Source organism: Nylanderia fulva, unplaced genomic scaffold (genome assembly GCF_048542155.1).
Source record: "Nylanderia fulva isolate GAGA-0341 unplaced genomic scaffold, ASM4854215v1 Scaffold45, whole genome shotgun sequence".
NCBI lineage: Eukaryota > Metazoa > Arthropoda > Insecta > Hymenoptera > Formicidae > Nylanderia > Nylanderia fulva.
The window spans coordinates 523029-542931 of record NW_028190532.1 but is presented as its reverse complement, the minus strand read 5'-3'; the positions used below and the strand labels follow the sequence as shown (position 1 = coordinate 542931).

The following is a 19903-nucleotide window of genomic DNA, read 5'->3' as shown; positions in this document are numbered from 1 at the left end:
TGGCGCGGCAGCGCTTTCGATTTTCCGCGCAATTTTCGAACCACGGGCAGACAGATGGCCCACGAATCACAGCCATTGTCGCTCAACAATACCTCCGTACCTCATCTTCTCCGTGCTCGCGGCGGGTTCTTGGTCGCGGTCTGTGCGTTATGTATATATTACCTATCTGTTATACACACACAGACACGAAACCTATACAAGCATACACCCGCGGACATACACACCGCGTATTATATCACATAACATACGCGCTTGGCGCGCATACGATCGCGTGTACAGGGTGTCCCGGAGCTAACACGCGAGAGCGTGAACCGAACTTGTCGGTCTCTCGATGAATTATAAAGTTGACCTTACCCTCTCGGTCATTATCGATTTATCACAAGTTTTTATTAATTGCAGCGGGACTTTTTTTCCCTTCGCAATTCAAGCTTAAATTAAACTTCCGTTGCGAGCCCTTTCACCCTCCGGGTCGGGAAAAAAAAAAAAAAAAAAAAAAACGGATGAAAGGGAGATTTCGTTATCCATTTATACTCCGCGCGACGCTTTAATTCATCAAAACTCTCGTCGACTTTCGCGATCGTCCCCTAACTCAATAACCATCGATGTCTCTCGACTTTGTAACAACCGTCGTGTCATTCTTCTTAGTTCACGACTCTCTATCATCTAGGTTCGAAGGCTCGCTCGTGCGCGGTAGGTACAGGTAGGTAGATAGATACAAGACACCCCGTACACCTACTCATACGCTTCCCTTCCCCCTTTTCCGGAGAGTATTACGTAGGTACATACACCGGCTATGTGGCTGGGAATATAGGTGGTAGGTAATATTCGACGATGCCGAAAGCACGTTCGAGCGATCGATCTCTCGCCTCCCCCGACCTCCTTTACCTTCGTCGTTTCCTCTTCCTCCTCTCTCGCGGAGTGCCGGTTGCATTCGGGGCTCCAGACTTCGGCGTCGCCACCGAAGAGAGGAGAGAAGTACGTAGCGAGCCGAGAGAGCTTCGAGCCCGAGCGACCGAGGGTAGATGGAAGACGAGAAGTGTGGGACGCCAAAGGGGTGCGACGGTCGGGGAGGTGGATACCCTACTAGGTATCTCAACTTACGATTGCCCCGGGGGCGTGCACAGAAGTGCAAAGCAATCGTCTCCCGGCCTCGACCCGTCTCGAGCTCTCTGCGGGCTCTCTTCTCTCTGCTTGCACCCTCTTCCTCTCGGAAAGGGGTAACGCGTATCGAGATACACGCGAGAGGGGTTGGTCGTGGATATCTCCTCGACGGTCCGTTGTTGCTGCCTGGTTTCGGGCTCGATTTACAGCAGGAGAACGCACGACTTACGGAATTCCCGTGGAAGTCCGATGTGGAAGTCTCTTCTCTCCTTCCTTCTGTTTCCCTCTTCCTCGCGACCCCTAGTTTGCGTATACGTCTGTTTACCTCCCGATCCCCAACGATCTTCTTCCCTTACTAGGGGAAACGGATCAGCCGCCGTCGCGGATTTACGACGCGCGGAATTCGGACGACGCTCGTTCGTCTTCGCGCGTTACTTCCGGTAAGATTTTCTCCCTTTCTCTCCTTCTTTCGCTTTCCGCGGTGTCTCGAGCGTGCCAATATTTTTCTTCGAGCAGACTAAAAGTGCGATGAACGCGAGAGAGAGAGAGAGACTCACGGAGGTCGAATCCGAGAAGACGCGCGCGTCTGGGAAAAGGGGCGGCACTCCTATTATTTTGCGGTTCCGCGCCTCCCACTGACGTGAAATATACAGCCTATGGAAACTTAGTTTCCCGCCTGCGAATTCCCGAGCTGTCGGCATCGGAATTTCTCGTCGCGTTATTTTGCGATTTTACACTCGAATTATAAGCAGATACGCGGCGCCTATACGAGCTCGCCTCGTGTCTGCTGGCATTTTTGACTCGTTCACGTCGACGTTGTTTTTCGTTTATTTTGCAGCTTCATGTGGTATATGAATTCACGTACTTTTGCCATTCCTTATGCTTACAGACTTGATTTGAAATTTTTCCACTGACACGTTAAGTAACGAAAATGCCAATGTATATACTATTTTTTTTTTTTTCACCACGATTTCAAAATATGGCATATATTTTTTTAACGCGAATCGTGTAACAATATATATTTATTCGTTACTTTAATACGATTCTGTCAATTTATGTCGAGACACTTAAATTTTCAATGAATAAATGTCATTTTCGTCAAAAGAGTAATATATATTTATCAACCATTTGTATAAATTTTACTTCTATTTAAGACTCAATGCAAAGAGAATTCTCTTAGAATTATGAGAAATATCGCCAACGCGTAAGAAAAGGTCTGGAACACGTTTGCACCGGGTTTATCAAGTGAAGTTAAATTGTACGTTAAAAAATATGTGCGCCATAAGGCCGCGGTTGGAAATTCTTTAATGATCCGCGATGGAGTCGGTCTTCGTGCGGTAACCGGAAACGTACGGGCTTACGGGAGAAGATGTTGGGGCGCAAGAAAACGGGGGCGTTGCGTAGCGAGATTCTGTGACAAACGACGCGACTATACGTTATCTCGGAGAGACCGAGATACATGTCTCGGGGAGGAAGTTTCCCCTGTAGTTTCGCGCTCGAATTACAACGGGAACGCGCATTCGCCGCCGCTTTCTCCGCAAGTCTCGAGCGCGTTTTCTTCGCGCTCTGTTATTCGCCATTTCCCGTTTCCACGTGCCCCCTATCATTTACGCGGTTCTCGACGATATCGCGGTTGGAATTGAAAAAGAGGAAATACACGCTTTATATATATATATAACCGACGACGGTAATATGTCAATCTATTTGAAGTCATGTACGTGCGATATATGAAAATTCTTGGATTCCGCGGAACCATTATGGATTATCCAGTGCGTCGAAGACTTGAGAAATGACGCGGGGGTTAAAAAAAAACTAACTTAAGATATATGATAGATTTGCATTAGAAGGAACTTCAGCAGTATTTTTCGAGAGACGGCGCATCCAGGAAGATGTATGAGCTTAATTAAGACCAGACATGCATCATAAAGTTTCGTCCGACTAACGTAGACGCGTGCGCAGGGTGCATGCAAAAATCTGTTCGCAATTTCGAAAAATTTTACAGACTGTACGATGCCAAGCGTATGTCTTTGAAACGAAAATGAGAGAGATAAATCCAATTTCTTTCATGTTTGCACGAATTAAAGGTTTCACTCGTACGTTTCGAGAGAAAAAATTGCCTTTGAAATAGAACAGGCAAGAACGTTTCTCGCTGTATATTTGTATACATATTCATGTATATTAAGATGTAACGAAAAAACCATAGTTAATTCTTCATGATTCTTTTATGCAGTTTATGCGATATATTAGAATTGTTATTTACGAGCAAAAAAAACGAAAATTAATAATCTAGCAATTACAAAAGCTTAATATATATCTTTACCATTTCGATAGTCAACAACACTAAGATAGTTAATTCTTCATGATTCTTTTATGCAGTTTATGCGATATATTAGAATTGTCATTTACGAGCAAAAAAAAACGAAAATTAATAATCTAGCAATTACGAGCAAAAAAAAAAAACGAAAATTAATAATCTAGCAATTACAAAAGCTTAATATATATCTTTGCCATTTCGATAGTCAACAACACTAGTAGCGAGTTGAGTCGCCTTTTGGTATTAGCGCGTTAACGCGTCGTGCCACAGGATAGTCCCATCGATTTTCGTGCAGGAGCTACATGCACGTGTGTGTATGTGTGTGTGTGGAAGCGGATTATCTCCCGATGTTCCGATTCGTCGGTTAGAACAGAGTTCTCTCCCGAATTCATGGAGAAATCGATATTGAGCGATCGGAGTTGAAGCGGCGGCGTGTCAGTCACCTTCGGATTCCTCAAAAATCGCCAGTTAGCGGTCAGTTTGCGGCGGGATCGCGCTCTATACTCCGAATACTTGGGATAGAATCCGAGAGAGAGAACATTCTCGACGTCCACAACGTCGGCAGCTGTCGAATTAATCCCGTCGTGTATGTACGTGCACGCCTCTCTTATCTCTCTCTCTCTCTCTCTCTCTCTCTCGAAGATACGTCACTTCCAGCGTCCGTTCGAATGGGGAGGGAGAAGTCGCGGTCGGCCGCAACGCGGATCCCAACACTCGCAAATACCGTTCGCGGGTGTGGTGTCAGTTTTGCTGGTTTCTTCGGCAAACTATTCCGAAACTCTTGCTAACAGCTCGGAAACGACTTCCGTCGATTTGACGGAATGCGCGGATCACTCCGTCCGTCGCTCTACCATATATACCGCCGCCGTCGCCGCGTGTGCTGACTTCCCGATTTCTTTAGCCCGAAAATTCCTCTGGCTGGCGCAAGAATTTCGGTTGCCGGAAATTCCATCGTCTCCTCGATATCGTTCGCGTGGTGTTCGGAATAATTCTCCTCGAGCGACGTCTTACGCGTCGATGTATCCCTGTACGACGTTCTCCATGGAATAAAAGAAATCTGGCAATCGTGGATTTATTTAATTGCGAGTGTCTGGAGATAAATATATATACCAAGAATACATGCTTCGCATACTGAGAAGCAATAATTCGATATAACAGTATTAAACGTATAAATTTTAATACGCATGGTCTTTGGTTATCGATGATAAAATTCTCCATTTGGATTAGCTCTTGGTTTTTCGATGCTGTATTATTTAATTTGCGAATTATTTAAATCGCGAAAAGCTGTAATCGTGCCTCTTGGTTTTCGAGATATATTTTAGTGCGCTATCGGGACAAATATATTCGATGTATTTTTCAAGGCATATACGTTCTATTCCGCTAATATGTAAATATATTACCTATATGGATTTGCAGTCACTTTTAAAATTCGTCGTGTTGTCGGACGCGATGTGTCGCGAAGCTCGAAACATTGCTTCCTCAAAAATGTCGCAATGCATTTTACGTGATGTTTACTTATTAAAGTCTACGAGCAGAGAGCATATATGTATATTAAGAGTCGATATATTGAACGCTTGCACACATATTTCCTGACGACTTGATAATATACTGGCGATTAAATAATATGTTGGCTATATCTTACATCGTTAGTCGATAATACGATATTAAATATATAATAATTATAAAATAATTATAATCATATATAACGAGGTGAGAAGCGATCAATGAAAATTAGGTCTATCATTTCACAAGTTTTGCGCGTGGGTAATCAATGCATTAATTATCCTGAATATCATAAAATTATAAATATTGTAACATTAAATTTATAAAATTCATAAAATAATATAAATATTTTAAATATCATAAAATTGTTATTCTCCATATAATTCTGATACTAACGCATTATAATTATGGAAGAATTATTAATTTATAGGTCGATATTCTCATAGTCGTAAATAGTTTTCAATTTTTGATGGAAATTAATTACAAAATTTTGTGTTCATAAATTGTGATTCAACTATTTGGATTAATACTTTATAGTTTTTATTTTTTTGCAAACTTGAGAAAAAATATTTACAATATATAATCTATTTTATCATGTTTTTCTAATTTGTAAACGATTAATGTTTATTTATTTAAAATAATGATCTCTTCTCTTATACATAGTATTGCGTATTATTGATTTTTTTTAGATTTAGTAGTTTAACACAAAAATTATCACAAATATACGAACAAATAATTAAATACATAGTTTCGATAAAAGACGCGAATAAAAATATTGTTGATAGTTGAGTAATTGTGAAATTATAAGATTGCAAAATTATTATATTGCTTGTTAATGTTAATGTTAATTATCGATATTATATATATATATATATATAATCAATATTATATATATGTTATAATATTAAATACAATTAATATCGTAATGTAATATTAATATTCGAATAATTGATATACGTGAATAATTGAAAAATTTATGAAATTGATTCGTCAAATAACAATCGATAATAAGAATTATAGACGTAAATTTTTGAAAAGTTGCGGAGCGCGCTCGTAGTTTTCCTTTTTAAATCAATGAAATATTTGCGATATCGACTTTTCGAACGTGCACAAAACGTACAAATGGCACCTGACGTACAAATTCTCTCTGGCTTCGGAGGCGAAATGTATAGAGTTTCGGTTTTTCGGTCGTAGCTCCGTTCTATAAGCTCAACCGCGAGTCATACGTTGCGAGCGATTATTGTCGAAAACAAACATCCGTAGGAGCTTAAGTATCGAATCGATGGTTCGCGGCAACCAATCCATGAACTAATCGTGAATTTTGTTATTGCAGAGAAGCCACCGGCAAAACTACGAGTCGCTGGAGCATCGTCAACGCAGCACCGAGCTCTCGCTTCCATCGACACGGGTGAGTCTTTATTGTTTTTACGCTTTTTATCCGTCATTTTCTTTCTGTCTTTTTCTCTCCTTTGTTACATCATGCATTTTCTGCAACAAAATTAAAAAATTACGTACGATACTATATCATGCGTCTAATAATATTTCTTATTTGAGCGAACCTTTTTTATCGGATATTTAACATCCGATACTTGATTCGATACGTTTAATGTATCTCTCTTCTCCCTCGACTATACATAGCTTCGTTCGACTTAAGGTCGATTTTTTATCTCAATAAAAATCTTTCAAGACATAATATTTCTTTTCATAAAGTTAAACATCTCGGTAATTGAGCCTGAAATTACGTTTCTGTCAAAGTAAAGTCCATTCGAAATTAAATGCAAATTTCTCTTATCTACATGCACATCTCTATAAGGAAAAAAATTTTCGATATTCTAGTTTTTTCAACTCTCTTGCTAACATTATTTAATTTTAATTTACTTTTTTTTTACTTTTAATTTAAAAGTGTCCCGACGTTGTATTATTAAGACACGCTATGTTTTCTGTCCATTTAAAAAAAAAAAGGCTTCATCCCAAGATTATAACAAACGCCTCTCCCCCGTTCTTTCGCTTCGTATTTAAATACCGTCACTGTTCGTCGGCGTTAAGAAAGTTTCGGCGCGCCGCCGCACCCATTATGCCGTTGTATCGATATCGCGCTCGTAACGGCGAGGGGTCGAGTTGGTTGACCCCGCATAAAGTGCGGGGCTTGTGGGTCGTGTGCCGGGTATCTTGAAAATCTCGTGGGTCAGGGCGTGGTGTGCCGACGACGACGGCAGCGGGGTCTACAATCAGGCTGGTGGTGTGTCTCATTCGCGGTGGTGGTGCGTCGAACGAGGAGGGCGCCTCTCTTCTCTTTCACCCTGCGCACGCACACACACACAGCACGCGTTGCACGCAACACAGACTCGCAGACCTTAATACACGGACGCACCCGAGTCGACCGCCCGTTCTGATTAGCGGCAAATAATACCCGTAACAATAGCTACCGTTCTCTAACACGACTTGTCCGACGCTTCTGTTCATATGTATGTATTTTATATATATATGTGTGTGTGTGTGCGCGCGCGTGACTCTCGATGTTGGTGCGTGCGTGCCAGTAAGACCCTTTGCGTCAGTCTCGTGGAAAGGTCCGACCGGCGCCCTTTGCACCAAAGCCCCGAAGACACGAGTCAGTCAATCCCCATCTGCTTTCGATTCCTCTCAGCTTCCCTCTGTCTTTATCTTTCTCTCTCACCCTCTCTCTTTCTCTTTCCGTACGTGTTTCCCTCTCGCGCCCTACGTCCGCAGAATTTCGATGATCTCGTGGAAACAGATTTATCGCGCCTCTTGCCGAGTTTCCTGAACTCTCTTGATACTTTTTGGTCCTTACGGTATCGATCACGCGAAATGCGCCACGGCTATCTCGGATCGTTATATCTCTGTCCCGCTTGCGCATTTTTTTTTCTCTATTTTCTTTTTTTTACTTCCGTATAAACATTGTGAGTTTTACCAAGATACGGTTGAATTTTTTATACAGAGTCGCTGGGCGGACACGACTAGTTGCGAAAGCAGAAATATAAGAGCAAGGATATACAAAGATTCGTTTTTTATTTAGTCTATTTCGTGAAATGAAAACTTTGTTCGTACAACAATGCAATAATGATGACGGCGAAAGCGATGTCGACAAAAGCGACGACGACGGCCCTTTTGGAACTTTTCGCCGTCTGAACGGAACATTTCGTTATCTCGTTTTCGCTTTTGTTTAGCGTCGCTTCTTATCGTCGTTCTAGGTGACGAAAGTTATCGTTCGATCGCACGGCGAGGCGTCATCAAGAAATAAATGGCCGAGAAGCGAGGAGGTTAAGCTGCTTTTTCGCCGCTTAACCGCGCTCCTTCGTTATCCGAGTCTTGGCAAGACTTCCGAGACGTTAAAGAGAAGCAACGTTCGGAGATAGGTCGGGGGCTAAGCCCAGAGCTTATGGTTACGGTTAATAGTGGCGATTAACCCTTTACGAAGCCAATCTTTAAGCGCGGATAAAAAATCACGCGAGATTAGCGAGGAATATTGGAAACTCTTTGAAAAAGACGATACGACGTTGGATTAAGGAAGGAGATATCGTTTTGTTAAGAAGATCGAAAATTTCTTCTTACGAAATATTACGAGTATCCGTTGTATTAAATCCCTCCGCTCTATTAGGCATGCATAATATATCGTGAGATGTAATTTATACATTTTGTGCAGTTTTATGTTCACAATTATAATAATTTTAATTGTTATGCTTGTTGGATATTCATCTATTACATAACTATTTCTAATAATATTGATATAAAATATTACGCAACATAATATATCTCTCATATAATATCATTTTCAAAGATATTTCAAAATTATCTAACTCACATAATTGCAAAAGTTAATTTTATAATATTGTTAGATATCATTTTATCAAATACGAGATAGATATAATTTCATTTGTGTGTGCGTATGTGTGTGCGAATACGATGAAAATTGTCTTTTAAAAATCAACAGATACGTTGTTACTTTACGGAATAAAAATTAATGTTATACCATCTTTCTCGCGAAACTATATCGTAAAAATATTTTTCTTGATTATATCTTTGCGAAGATAAAACTATGATAAACTTTCTTATTAGTTTCACCTCGGGCCATTCATCTTGAAAGCAAGCCGCGTTACCCCGTCGACCTAAATACATTCGATCCTTCGTTATCGCCCGAGGATCTCGAGTCCCAGTCAGCAGAAACCACCTAATCCCCCGGAAAGCCCTCGTGAAAAAGCATCGATCTCCAATTCATTCCGTCCCGTCCGTGCGCGCGATCGGCCAGCGGAGCGGAAAGCTCGCCGCAACCGGAAGTGTCGGGACCGTCTCTCTCGGCGAGAGAGAGAAAGGTTCCTTTTTTAGTTCTAGAATAATGACTCGAATTACGGTCATTTTCTGTGCGACCGCACAGGTGTCCGATTGTGCGCGCAAACGCATACTCATACATATACACACACACACACACAGACGTATATATATATTCGCACTCCGCATCGTGGTGGCTAGCCACCACCGCCGCCACCACCATCGCCGCCGTACACGTGTCACCTGCACTTCCACTGCACGTCAGTAGCCGGCATTGTGCAGATATAGTAAAACTCGCCCCATGAGGTGCACGACCGCGTTAAACGCGCAGCGGTGCATTTGAAGAGCCGGATTTAAAATCGGCTCGAGTGCTGAGAAGCGAACGGTCGAGCGCTAAACGCTCGAAAATTAAATAAAATATACATTTTAATATATATTCCCCAGATAAATAGGTACTACATCCGTCTAGGATATTACATATATCTGCGCACACTATGCAATTAATTGACCAGAAAATGTGCATATTGAATCATACTTGATCAATATTTAATGTAAAAAATATAATTATTCTGATCATTTAGTTGTACACGGAGAGAATTTTTCCCTTAGAATATGGAATATTCCGTATATAAAAAAATATTAATGTACGTAGTAAATTTTATTTATTATGTACATATAATAAAATTAATCGAATATATTTTACATCTTATTGTGCTAGATACACTATATAATATTTATATATGGTGCTGGTAAATATTAATCAGTTCAAATCTCTTTTAAAATTTTTTCAATTCCAATACCATATTGTTCCATGATTATCATGATTTTCAGGGTAAATTCTAAAAGAAAATTCTCTCTGTGTATAGAATTATATATAATTGTAAAAAAAGCTATACCTATACAAAAAAATGTCACTGAATGCTAGAATGCTTTCCTGAAATATAACTACTCCATTCGCGATAATGTGACATATTTTTTAGATGACGTATATGAATCGATGCTAATAACATTTATTTTAGGTTGTCGTTTTACGCGGTGATGATAAATCTACTCGAGTCAGATTATCGGCTTTTGTCTGAAATTCTACACTCATTTCCTTCAGTATATAGCATTTTCCGATAGCGTGTGTTCCACGTTATATATTTCTTCCGGCTTTTCTGTCGTATCCTTGCTCCTTGACCCTTGTTATGTCGACTTTGGAGCGCGACGCTCTACAATCGGTATTTAATTGAACTCCTCGGTTTCCCCATTACGTGAAAAGCCTGTTTTTCCAACCGGGCGCAGTCTGGAATATCGAGGTCATCCCGTATATCACTGCCGGAAAAATCGCCATTGACATCCGGTTGCAACCAGCCACTGACCGAGTTCTCTTTCGGCCGAGAAACGCGACGCTCGTTTAAGGTGACGTTATCGGGAAGGAACAAGATGTTCAGTGCATCGACAGAACTTGTTAATATATAAGGTGTTCTAAAACTGCCGATCGTGATTCTGCTAGAAATCTTTTTCAATCTATTTTTTCTTAAACCAGATTGCGTGAATATTTGATTTTATTGATGAAAAATTTTAATTCCTTTAATAATATATTATATTTTATCAATCAGCCCGTTTTGTGCGATGCTCTTATATTTAGTTTCAATAATTTTCTCTATTATTTGCTGATTACAATTCTTGCGGCATTCTTTCACGAAAGAGAAAGACTCAGAGCAGTTTAGTGTCAGAAAATAGAGTTTTTTCTGACACAACAGTGTTTTCAACAGTGATTTAAAGTAGAATCTAAAATTGATATTGAAATATAGCTGCAACCTATAAAAGCTTATATCGCGATAAAGACAGTTATTTTCATTTTTAATGATTTTTAACCCACAAACTTTTGTTGCATTGGGACATTTTTATCAAAAGAGAATTGATCAAAAACAAGATGTTAAATTTTGTAGACTTGAGATTTTATAGGACACAAAATCCAGTGGCGTGCAACGATATTATAACAGCGCCCGAATGATGGAATAGACGGGCCCCGTCTATCTCTTGAAAAATTGATCGCCACGCGTTTATGTAGAGGCCAAAGTAAATCGCATTTAATTATTTCTTGGTTGCGCCGCGGCGGTAAAAGCAGATACGACTGCGCGCGTGCTCGACAGTTTTGGTTGACTGAATGCACACGACGACGATTATATTCGCTTCGAAAAACAGAGGGAAGGATTAGCGCCTTGTCTCTCTCTCTCTCTCTCTCTCTCTTTTTCTCTTCTCTTTCTCTATCCTTCTGCGTTAAAATTCTCTGCTTTAAAAATATACTAATTTTAATAGCTGCATTATTCAAGCAATTGAAGCGTTGCGTGAGCCGACGCGATGTATATTTTTTTCGCAGTCGCGACGTTTGCATTTTTCGCGATGCGTATTTTCACTCCTGTCAACTTTACTTTGTTTTTTCGAATCGACGTAAAAACCTAGCGCGATTTTAAGTTTCGCTACGCGCCTTAACCGGATATAATAAAGAGAGCACGATAAAAACTAACCGCTGTCATCGTCGTGTCAATAAGGGTGGCGATTTCTCGTTATCTATAGTTATTGATCCGCGCCAAAGCGTAACCTACAAGATATCGGTCGGATCGTTTCCGACATTCGATCGTTGTCGTCGTCGTTGTCGTCGTCGACCGAGATTTCTTGTTGACCGGTCCTCTCATAAGCCGATGCGAGGAAGAAACTTTAGAGAACCGCTACACCGCACTTGAGACCGGGACGCGAATCACGATCGATCGACGCGCAAAAGCGATTATCGAAAGTTTGCTGACGTGTTTTTCCAGTGTTTGATTTCGAGGCACGTCGACTCGCCGGGGTAGGTACACGAGGTCCGGCCGGTCGTGCAATGGCCGCCGGTAATACAACGGCATACGTGTAAAAGGAAGTGGAAAAATAAAGTGGATACGCTACCTCGTTAACCTTTAAGCACTTCGTGAGCCCCTCGCGGAACGTTACATGCTCGGTTCTCGATTCTACACACCGGATTTGTTTAATCGTGACAAACTGGTTAGGTACACGTAATGCTTCGTTTTATACTGACGCGATATATCGTACATATCCTGTCGTAAATTATGAAAAAGGAAATTTTTCAGACGGATCAATATTCAGTTTTGCACCGTTTTCTCGCAAAATTTTTCAAAATTTTATTAAATTATATATATATGTATATGTATATTTAAATTTTAATTATAATACCTATAATAAGAGAGACTTATATATATATATATATATATATATATATATATATATATATATATAATATATTGAAGTAAGGATGGTAGAGTTAATTGCGTACGTTCCACATTTAGACAGACATTTCCCTCTATTTTCACGCGATATTAGTTGTTTGAAAGCTCTGAAATATACTAATTTAGCAGCGAGTTATATTATCGGATATAATGACCAGCTTCTCGCTTGATATATCCATGCGGATAGATAAATGTCCAGTGTTCACGTGTTATATTTGTAGGTAAATATGAATTCACATCGCGCGCGCGACGCAATGACGCTTTAATCGCGTTTGTTTTGTCGCGGCTGTTTCACCGCGAACGAGCGAATTAACGAGCGAGCTCGGTGAAAAACTGGTCGACCGGTCTGTCTAATTTTTTTTTTTCGTCCCTCGATCTGGAGCATCGGCCACCGACCGGTGACACGAAAAAGGTCGATCGCCGACAGCGTCAATCACAGTCAATGGACATAAAAGGGATTATCGAAACTTCACTAATGTGATTTCCTTCCGTTGCCGTTCAGTTACCCCGATATGCACGTTACTTGCAGTTCTGGTCGCATGTCAATGGCAGACGCGAGACAACAAGAAGGGCAGAGAGTCGATAAGGCGTTTGTTCTCCTCTGTCGACCGCGATACTTTCTATTGTCCATAAAGATTCGTTTATATGATTCTATCGTCGTATTTCGAAAGCTTGAGATATCGAGCTTCCAATGGCTATTACTATTAACTGGACCAGCGCGGTCATTAAACGAACCGTTATTTATTTCAATGGTTTACTTTTTTTTTCCGGTATACACACACACACACACACATTTTATATAAAGTGGTCGTTATTATTTTCCGTCCGACGTGCGATCAATCGAGTCATTTTGTTCGCTAAATTAATAATAATAAACCTTATTTTTGTATCTATATTGATTTGTTCGTAAAGCTTCCTCGCTCATTCAAATAAAAGCAAAATATAAAAATACGACATTGATTTTTAATATTAAGAAATATTGGCAATTTTTGAATCGCGGCTAATTAATGAAAGGATTATAAATTCACCACGGTATAATCTCATTAATGATGTTAAAGGAATTTTGCGCGCATGTGTCTCACAATACAGAGAATGAAAGAATTTTCGTAAAGGGATGGGGCTGATAGGAACCGGGACATTTTAATCACGATCGTTCGGAACCGTCCGTTAGCCTATACTCCAATTTTTATCCCGTGTATCACGGTATCTTCGGCTACACGAAAGGCTACGGATGTTGATTGCATCGGCGCTGTCAATTGCGAGTAGCGGACAAAAAAGTTGCGCGATTGTTGAAACCTCGGTAATATGATTTTCGCAAGCGACGCTCTCTTTTTCGTGTGGATGTCAGTTGCGCTTCAATTACGCGTCATGCGACGGCTGCATTGTATACCAAAGATCATATTGCAACGAATAGACGAACGGTGAAGTGAGAGGAAAGCGGAATATAGGCGCGAGAATCACGCGGAATTGTTAAAAGCGTGCCTCTCGTGCATGAAATGAACGCATATGAATATATAGAAAAGAATGTGTTTTGCAGCTCCGGAATTGAAAAATCGGTATGATATTCGCGATAAATGTGTGTTACGCATAACTAATATAATTTTATTATATCATTTCGTTTATAACACACGTTTCTGTAACAAAATGAAACATTTTACGTAATATAAAATAATGAAATGTATATATATAATATAATATTTCTATTTTTGTAACTAAACTTATAAATTTGATATGCGCAATGAGATAGAGATAATTTCAAAATAATATCGCTGAATTTAGAGCGATCACAGGTGGAATGTGTGCCCGGAATATCTAACGTTATACATATATCACAAATTTTGAAACATTATTCGACCATAGTTAAAATACGTCAAATCGTTTGACGTCGGAAGCTCTATTAAAAAATGCACAATCGCGTCGACGTAGTAGCCCGATCGATCGAGGCGCGCTAGCGCTGGGCTCTTCTAATTCTTCCGGTTATAAACCGATACGACGGACAAGGCATTCGACCAGTATTGTCCACAGAATGACGCGATCCCAGATTTTTCCTCCGGGAGAACGGATCCCCGCGGTGATACGACACGGCATGAAAGCGGATTCCGTCGACGCCGTCAATCACGGCGCGCCGGATATAAAAGCGATTACCGAAACATCGCTAATGTGATTTTCCTGGCGAGCGGTTGTGAGCCGTATCGGCGACAGCGTGTATTGACTTTTGCTCGGTTCCTCCTGAATGAAAGATGGCGTCGTGCGACCGATCGATATATACCACCTAGCGGAATTGCCTTTGCAAAATCGCCATCGCGATGATGCTACATATTGCAAAATAAAATCAGTTTCAAAAATCGGCTCAAAATTTCATTCCGCATAGTCTGAAAATCCATCCATGACTAAATAGAATTCTGAATGGAACTAATATCCTTGCGACAGAAAACACGTAAATTATATTATTTTCTTCTTATTTGTGCATGACATAATATGATTATATAAAGTGTGTAGTAAGTACATAGTATCGCATATAATAATAGATCATATAAAGCAGTATGTAAAGCAATCTTCAATATGCTGTGTGCAGGTAGAAGTTTATTTAAGCTTATTTCTTTATTTTATTTATTTTATTTTTTTTTGAAAAGACAATAGATTCCATAGAGCAAACAAAACGAAAATCATAGAAGCGTCAAATAAAGATGTTACGATGTGACCGTTCTTCCGTTTATTTCGCTGAATATTTTCCAAGACTAGTTCAAATATCGCCTCTCGATGGGGATGAAATGCAAAGGGCAGAAGAAAATACGTCCTTTGGCCACGGCGGGTCTTCGGCACCCTTATCGAAAGTTCGCAGGCAGCGTCGATCTGCATCGATGGTCTAAGCACACTCTTTCTCGCCGGTCTCTATCTTTGCTTTCTCTCTCTCTCTCTCTTTTTCCCGAAGGGAGTTTGCCGGGTTATTTACCTGAATAAACCGCTCGATAAAAAGAGTACACACGATCCCTCGTCGGCGTCGTAGCGCGACGTGCATTAATAATTTCGCGGATACTTCGCGTATAAATCGCGCGCGTGCCTTCCCCTGCAACTTACTCCGTCATTCTGGCGGAAACGCGACATGAATTTGTTATGACGCGAGTTGACCGGCGCGACTATACCGTTCCAATTATCGCGCGTTCTTCCATGGTTATTTGTTCGCGACGCGATACGCGGGGACTATAAAATTGCTTGTTGCCGGTAACATGATTAGTTGCTGGTAATGCATCGCAGTCGGATTTACGAACGAGCAAATGATTATTACGGGTATTCGATATACATAAGGATAAACGAAAAGATGAAAAGGACGAAAGTGTACTCGGGATTATAAACACATGAGCGAAATTTTTAATAAAGATGTGACACTAGAGATCAATCGTTATTTCCCTCGTCGTGTCATAATATTATCGGTTTAATTGTATAACATTTAATGAGATTAGCTTATATGAAATGATCCATGTGCAATATTTGATTGTACTATTGTGACCATTGAACTTTAACTCGATAACTCTAACGTATCATAAACGAGATATGTACGTTGATTGTCTATCTGTTCAAATGAAAAAACGGAGATAAATAAAAAAAACGCGGTGCAAATAATGTCACTGTACAGATTTTTCAGAGGGAAAGGAAAACTAACTAGTCTCGATTTTACGTTGAAATATTCGCTATATTTATGCAACACGTATTGTTCTATTGATTATTGGTGGTTCAGTATATAGTTCAGTTATTTAAAATTCATTACAGATGTTGGCTCGTATTTCATTTGTTTAATTCGTTCATAATTATCTTTCTGCAATATTATTGCATAATTTTATTCCGGCGTGATTTTGATTCTGTTCTCTTTTGTTAAATGTATAAGATATCTGAAATAATAATTTTAATTTGTGCATTAATTCCATTTGTGCACGCCCATCGCTCTCGCATTAAACGTGTTGCTCGATGAAAGTTGCATCGTTTACATTTGGAGAAGTTAGTACTCTCGCTTTTGACAAATTATATTACTATATAAATATTTTGAAAGAAATAAAGCATAAAATAAACAAGTACGTTGCAATCTCGTAAAGTTGTATAAAAATATTGATCTGTATAGTTGTTATAATATTTATCAATTAGTGTAATAATATGTAAAATCATATAATATCATGTTTATAGTTGTAATCATCGTAATTGTAAAATGTTTTACAAGTTCTTTTAAAACTACTTTATACTTTAATTAAAATTAATTAATGAAAGGCTCGTATAATTTAACAAAATTAAACAAATCATATATAGTAGGCCAACTGAACGAGCAAATAAATAAGGTGTAAAAATTTTTATTAATAGTTAAATAATTAAATTAACATTCCGTTACAGAATCGATATAAATTGTAAACGTTTCGACTGCACTACAGTCTTTATCAATACATAAAAGTTAAATATTAAAATACAAAGTTAAATGTTAAAAATACAAAGTTAGTTAAATATTAAAATATAAAATTGAAACGATTCTTCGCTGTTGACCAATAGATATGCAAGGCGATTGGTCTGAGATGCCAAGTTATGCGACATTTGAGCATGCTACGGATATAATACGCGAATTAAATCAATGTCAGAGAAAATTAAAAAATCTTTCAACTTACATTATCGTTTTAACAAGTCCTTTTCCCCGATATTTCAAGTGTGTGTTGCGAAGTCTGAATACCAAATGTCAAAATAGAGAGCGTGATGTATTTATTTATTACCAATGTTTTTTCTAAATTATGATTCAGCAAATTTTTTAAGTATGTCAAAATAACTACTGTCTAACAATTCGGTGTCTGTATTTAAATTAATTCCATTTTTCTGTTCTTTAATGTGGATCATTTCAGATATTAGTCTTTTATGGTAGTTTTTTTCGTGATCCATAATTTTAATATTGTCCCAGTCAAATGTATGTTGTTCGTTTAGAATGTGTTCTGTGACAACCGAATGTCTAGCAGAGTCTAATTTAATTACTTTATACTTTTATTTTATTTTCTTTTCTATTTACATTAAAAACAAACCATAAAATTTTCGTTGAGTAATGTAGGATGTAAATCGTATATTTATTATGTATGTACATACATGATCGCAAAAAAAATTCAATTTTTTGCAAATATAACTTTTGACAACATTAATCTTCTACGAGCTCATTTTCTATTTTTACATATATAAGTATATAATTAGAGAAATATTGACATGCGAACGTCGAAATATAGTCGCTCGAAACATTTTAATTACATCTAACTGACACGTGATGCATCACTCATTATTATCTCGGAGCATTATTCATCTAAAAGTCAAATCGCTAATTATAGCTTGTATCAATAAGGCTCGAGCGTGTCATCGCGACGCGACTGTCTCTCCGACTTTCGGTAATTATCATCCGTAATAATAATCCTCTCCGCCGACTCCCGCGAGACGAGACACACTCGGTGCGGATTTCCCGCGAACGCGTGCACGGCGCTCATTAGATTATTACTTTCTTCGAATTACGTGTCACTGTCTGTCGCGCCCCTATTAATCGCAATTAATATACGGACCGGCCTCTCTCGTTCGAGAGAGGTCGAAGTGGCGTGTCCGGTTATTAAATTCCGCGTGCTTTCCGTGCGGCGCGACAGTGTCACTGTCAGTGCGTGCTCCCCGGTAATTCCGGCCGGGCGGATAACCGTCCGGTCATGCATTAGGCGGTGGATTTTATCGTCCCGCCCTGGACTCACCCGGCGCGCGATTATCATCGAGATACCTTCGCCAGGCACCGAGGCCAGGGGCGCAAGCTCCCTAGCCTGGAAACGTACTACACGCGCGTGACGGAAGCCGGGGTCGTTGGCGACGCATACAGGTGCTCGACTATAATGTACAGAGAGTGTGTGTGTGTGTGTGTATCGTTCTACTATCGTGCTCTGTTCCCTCGATTATGGGGGATTGGAATTAAGGAAACGTGTATGAATATATATGGTAAATATATCGAGATGCGATAACTGTGAAATTGATTAATGTTGGAAGATAAAACGCGCGCGTTTGCTGCCTCTCTTTCAGTTTAATTTTTAAATATACTTGCGGGAATATATCTATATATACACTCTGCGACAATCTTGCGTATATATCTATTTAGCTCGCGCGTTGAAAGTTTATTCGTTACAATTCAAATTGATATAAATTTCTCTTTGGTCAATTGTACTCGTCAATTTAGCTAATTTACAGCTGATAGAACATGATGCGATACGGATAAAAATTTCATCGAAACATTAGCATTCTCGCCGATGAATTGTTGCGTAATTTAACAATTGTAGAGTCGACGTTATGACATAATTATCGCGCGCGTATCGATATCATTTAAATTTCAAATAAATTACGATTCTACCTACATATATCATATCACGAAATTATCTCATGCTCCTGCATGAATTCCGGAAGAGAGATTTCCATCGATATACACACCCTTTTCACGAGCATTCTTTTTTCGCTCTTCGCTCTTCCGGCGAATAGGAGGATTATGTAAACGCGAGTCGTTCCGTGCCTCTGGAGGACATTAGGCTGAAAATACGGAAGAAAAGTGTGCGACGCGCACACCAAACAACCTAACGTTACACTTAACCCCCGGACCTATACGCGGATACCTGATTATAGCGCATTTCGCCGCGTTGATAAAACTCGGCGTTTTACGATGTAAACGATTTTCCGAGATTACGCGCTGTTTCGTGGCGCGAGAGAGACCGGGTAATTGACTCGAAATTGAAAGAATGTCGTTACACGATAGGGGGGAGAAAGGGCACACCGCTTATCGTGTTCGCTCATGTCTATTAATCACGACTGCGAGATAACGCGTCGCGATGCGGAGGCTATCGTGCGCGCGTAATTACGCGTTCCTAATATCTTCCGCCTTGCGTTGGTAATTAGGCTCTCTCTCTCTCTCTCTCTCTCTCCCTCTCTCGATGTCTCTCTCAATGTCGGCTTGATTACAAGATTATTGAATGTGATTTTTGTGTGATTTACACATACAGGCGCGGTATCACGTTATTTCCAGTTCCGCGGCTGATAATGGAGACGGCAAATACCTTAATTGCGCTAAATTAATTTTCTGCTCGACAAACACGATCTTCATTTTGCAATTATGTAAATTTCGCGGTCTATTTTAATAGGCGGGCTCACACTTTTTGGTTACTTGAAACTATTTAACGTTTATAGCGACCGTGCCTCTAATAATTTTATCGTTAAGATATATTATTTAGTTGAATTTTTTTATTTTTTATGGGATCGATGAAATAACTTAGAAGAAAGGATATTTTCGGAAAATATATTAGCGTCTTATAATAAAAAATTAATTGTGCTTTTTTGTTACACATATAAAATATATATTATTTGTAGTGCATTTAATTATGAGATAATCTATTCTAACTATTGGATATATTTT

At 39.4% G+C, this 19903-nt stretch overlaps 1 protein-coding gene across 1 annotated transcript in view; it reads left to right on the top strand.

The window, feature by feature from the left end:
• Window positions 1-19903, top strand: part of LOC114934106 (uncharacterized) — a 215194-nt gene that overhangs the window by 62231 nt on the left and 133060 nt on the right. Inside the window, exon 2 of the mRNA XM_085486588.1 lies at window positions 6252-6326. Coding sequence (XP_085342714.1) covers window positions 6252-6326 — 75 coding nt within the window. The remainder of the gene's footprint in view (window positions 1-6251; window positions 6327-19903) is intronic.